We start from the raw sequence: 4,431 nt of genomic DNA on the forward strand, positions 1-4,431 counted from the left end.
TTGACCAAAATTAAATAATACTCGTGGATTGTTGTTTTGAAAGGAAATTGGAAAGTACATTATTTTATTTTTCTAAATTTTTCTTTAAGTTGACTTGATCATGTTGTTTTCAAGTCAAAGATACATTTTTTTTTCTTTTGGATCATTTTAGCAAATCCTACAAATTAAGACTTTACTCTTCTCTTTTACACAATGTTTTGGTCTATCTCTACAACCATCATTCTAACAAACTTCATATTTGCCATTTTTTCTTCATAGTCATAAAATAAAATAAAAAAATTGTTTATAAATTATTATTCAGTTTTTATTTAATTATTTAAATTATTTGTTAAATTACATTTAAAACATATTCATGTTAGTCATTTTATATATTAACAACAACATTTAATCATAATTTTATCAAACACTAACAATCAAGTAACAAACAACAGTAAACAACAAACAGTAACGGAAAACAACAATCTTTTACAATGTATTATATATTATATTTGGTTGATTCATGGATTCCCGGATTCCTCTTTAACCCAGCGGAGACAGATGAAGCCGGAGTGATGGCCTTACGAATTTTGGTGACATTCCAGGCAGTGTTAGCACAATGGCCTGCAGTTGCAAACATGTCTTGAGTGGCTTCTCCTGCACTTTCACCCATCCTGCTTTAGGTGCACAAAATCAAATTAAACAAGCTTGGACACTAGAAATTCACAAGCTTAATATTGTGGATCTTACTTATCAGTCACCATTCTAGTTGTGGCACTAGAAGTTGCTGACAGTGCTTGTTTTCCTGCTACTTCAATAGCTTCCATTATCGCATCTGCATTAATCAATATCACCTTTAAAACAACCCAACAGAAAATAGAGGGTCAAGGATAAAAATTCAATTGATTTAGGTTAATTTCAAATAAAATCTCCTCTGGTTTCACGTTTTTGTAGATTAGTATATGAGTTTTTTTTTTGTTACAAAATAAATACTATGATTGCCATCGTTAGCTATTTTGACTTTGATAAATATGGACACCCCAAAACGGCTTAGGATAGTAAATATAATACTAAACAATTTCAATTCTTGAAAATAAGTCAATCCAGAATGGCTAACATGCCAATCATAGTGTTTGTTTTGTAAAAAAAACATGAACCCATTATAGGCTATTTAGAATTTTCCGTCTTCTTTAGAATTCCCGCAGAGTAGGGATGAGGATTGTTTTTGTCTCCGCGAGCAGAGACAAATGAGACTATATCTACGAGATCCCTGCAGCGCGGGGATTATGAGAGCATGAAGAGTAATGAGTTAGAGTTGAAGTTACTGAGAGCATCAAGAGAAGCCAAGAGGATTTGTCCGGTAGGAGTGCATAAAAATGCTTTTCCTGCTTGAGAATATAAGAGAGATGACATAAGTATCCCTGTCACTGCAACTACTCCATCTAGCACTGCTTTGCTTATGTTTTCTGTCATCTTTGATAGATTTCTTGCACTAATAATTAACACCAATAAAATCAAACATTGAATTGAATCAAATCTACAAATTTATATTATTGTTAGCATTAGCAAATACGTACCGTTTTAAGCTTTCTCTCAAACCACTGTCCTCACCATTCTTCATCTTCATGGTGTTACTTCTGGTCATCCGATCTTTCTTATCTTTTTTGGAACTTAGAATTATTTCCCCTCCATTATGGACCTGCTTGATCATGATCATGCATATGTAATGCAAATTACTTGTTGGAGATAAGAAAAAAGCATCTCAAATTGGTGATCACAACAAAGTAGACATGTCCGCAGGGTCTATTTCTAATATGTGCTTGGGATTTATTAAAATATAATGGACGGACTGACCATAATATAATATTGATTATTAAATATTTATTTTTAATTATAAATTTACTTTTTATTATTAAAAACTATATATTCTTTTTTAACTAAGCTTAATTTAGTTGGATTTAGAATATGATTGGTCTGAGTCCACCTAAATTAACAATAAACTAAGCTTGAACTCAGTATTTTTAGGCAAAATACAGTTGGGATGGTGAGATAGAACAAGTTTGTTTTTTTTACAAAGTAATCATTATTTTATTTTTTACACCATTGGATGATGAGATAGAAAATTAACCCAATAGTAAAAAAAATATAAAGTCACTATAATGATGGAAAAAAATAAAATAATGGCTACTTTGTTAAAAACAAAATAATTATAGTGTCTCCTCTATTAATATGTCTAAAAGAAAGAAAATGGTCATTTAACCCAATGGACCGATCAACCATATTTTAAAATTTGAGCTAACTCTCTTAAAAAATGGACCCTTTTAAGAATAAAGGATTAACTCACATATAAAAAATATTGGGGAAAATATATAGAAAATCATATGCCACTGAATATTTATGGTTGTGTCAAATCTTATTTTGAATTTTGTCAATATGAAAGTTATCAATAACTATTTATTTTGAAAAAGGTTAAAAGATGATGGTTATCTTTTAATATATGATATTTTTAAAATAAAGATAAACATATTTAATATAATACAAATAAAAATTATTAATTTGATTAAAGTAAAAATATTATTATCATTAGTGATGTTTATGTAATTCACCCAAAAACATTCTTAGCTTTTTAAATAACCAACCAACTTGATACATTTATTGATATTGATCTTGATACTTAACTTTCTTGCCTAAATTTAGTTAGTCTGTATTATATTTATTGATTCAGACTGACTAGACCACCTTATGGAATTAATTCCAATTCCATAAAAATATATATAATAAGATGGATCCACAAGACTTGGGCTTATAAGACAACTTTCAAGCCAACCTTATTTTATGAGTGTGTTTGGATCTGAGTCAAATAGTAAATATACATATCCAAAATTGAATAGATTTAGATTGATCAAGACTCCATTTAATATATACCCCATTCTCATTATTCTAATCTTAATTAATTGTATTACTAGATATTGGTGAAAACATGTTAAGAGTATCAAAACGAGTTATCGAATCATAATTATGTTACGTAATCTATATATTCTGAATATGATAAATCTTTTCACAAGATAAATTATGTTGTTGTGTCAGAAATGGAAGAAATTGTACCCGAGAGCTGTAAGCATTGCTACAAACGAAGATTCCTCTAACAATCTGACCACTTCCATCAGCAATAGCATTAACCAAAACTCGATTATAATCATCAATCCTCGAACCAAACTGTTCCCACTCAACATTCTTACTCTTACTCGAACTAACCCCAGAAAAACACGAATTCTCCTTCAGCAACGAGTCAAGCGGCCCCAAATTAAGCCCATACATTTGAGGAAAAGCCAGCCCATAGTTAAGAGGATGACCATCTTTTATAAGCAAAGAAAACAAATAGTGAAAGCGGTCAAGTTTCAAAACCGGTTCATCTCTCGTTAAAGGCCATTGAAGATCATCCCCAACTTTGATTATGGTTGCAACCGGGTATGGGATATTCTTATCCAGGATTTGGATAAGCGTGAACTTACCCCGGGCTAGTTCTAGAGGTTCTCCTTTATTATCCATGAGATGGACTGTGCATTCTGGGATCTGGAGTAGGATTTGTTGTTTGATGTTTTTGGTGATTTGTGTTGGTGGAGGAGGGGGTTGTTGGGGGGGAGTGTTGCGGAAAGACTCCATTTTTAGTAGTGATTTTTGCATTTTGTGTTGAAAGGAAGTTTGTGTTTTTTGGGTGGAAGAATGATTGTGTGGAAGAAGTAGATGAAATTGGTATATATTCACTCTGGTATTTAATGGATTTATATCAGCAATATTCCTGAAGAACAATGGAATTTGTTATCTGGAATATATTCCACAAGCACTATATATAGAACAGTGCCGTATACCTGCAAAATACCCAATTTCTTGCCTTTTGGTTTCGGAGTCTATCACCATCTTTTCTTATCAGGCAGCATCTTATATGGAGCTACTTTATTTACTTTGTAGTTTTTGGTTATCTAGTTGGTTTTTCAAGTTACAATTATTTTTAGCTATAAACTAGGCAGATATTTTATTTTATTTGTGTGTGTTAAGCCTTAATTTTTTAGTTGGATAAATCTAATTGGCCGATCATTTATTTATCTTTTAAATTAGGTTCTTATTTAGTAAATTAGTTAATAGTAAATATTCAATACATCTGACACACAGTATTAGAGTGTTTGGTTGCTCATTTTTATACTTTTGTTTGTGTTTATATGGTTAATGTGTTTGGTTGCTCATTTTTATACTTTTGTTTGTGTTTGTATGGTTAATACAGAAAAACAATATTTTCTAACAGCAAACAGTATCAATAAATAGAAACTTTAATTAAGTGGATACCAAAAAATATGGAAGAGAACAAGATATTTGGGACAATTAATGTTCTTCCATCTACATATATCATTGTGATGTAGATTGAAGTCGGGTGATGGTTTTAATCGTAAACCAACAAAG

The 4,431-nt window shown here is 30.8% G+C and overlaps 1 protein-coding gene across 2 annotated transcripts; it reads right to left on the minus strand.

Moving 5' to 3' along the window:
* Nucleotides 1-418: 418 nt before the first annotated feature.
* Nucleotides 419-3,885, minus strand: LOC136202107 (senescence/dehydration-associated protein At4g35985, chloroplastic-like). Of its 2 annotated transcripts, none has more exons than XM_065992581.1 (5): nucleotides 3,082-3,885; nucleotides 1,554-1,675; nucleotides 1,302-1,468; nucleotides 727-811; nucleotides 419-633 (listed from the first exon to the last, which is right to left on the minus strand). In XM_065992581.1, the coding sequence occupies exons 1-5, from the start codon at nucleotides 3,658-3,660 to the stop codon at nucleotides 588-590; spliced, it is 999 nt and encodes a 332-aa protein (XP_065848653.1). In that variant the 5' UTR covers nucleotides 3,661-3,885; the 3' UTR covers nucleotides 419-587. The 2 variants fall into 2 exon arrangements, with proteins under 2 accessions (XP_065848653.1, XP_065848652.1); XM_065992580.1 differs by having other exon boundaries at nucleotides 419-650; nucleotides 3,082-3,876.
* Between the last annotated feature and the right edge of the window lie 546 nt (nucleotides 3,886-4,431).

This window comes from Euphorbia lathyris, chromosome 8, assembly GCF_963576675.1.
Source record: "Euphorbia lathyris chromosome 8, ddEupLath1.1, whole genome shotgun sequence".
NCBI classification, from domain to species: Eukaryota; Viridiplantae; Streptophyta; class Magnoliopsida; order Malpighiales; family Euphorbiaceae; genus Euphorbia; species Euphorbia lathyris.

What these genes read in the sequence shown, in the direction of transcription:
- LOC136202107 (XM_065992580.1), bottom strand. Translation starts at nt 3,660, where the DNA reads ATGCAAAAATCACTACTAAAAATGGAGTCTTTCCGCAACACTCCCCCC. An exon ending in TTGAGAGAAAGCTTAAAACG is followed by an intron (nt 1,469 to 1,553) that starts GTACGTATTTGC and finishes GTTAATTATTAG; the next exon opens with TGCAAGAAATCTATCAAAGA. An exon ending in ACTAGAATGGTGACTGATAA is followed by an intron (nt 651 to 726) that starts GTAAGATCCACA and finishes CACCTAAAGCAG; the next exon opens with GATGGGTGAAAGTGCAGGAG.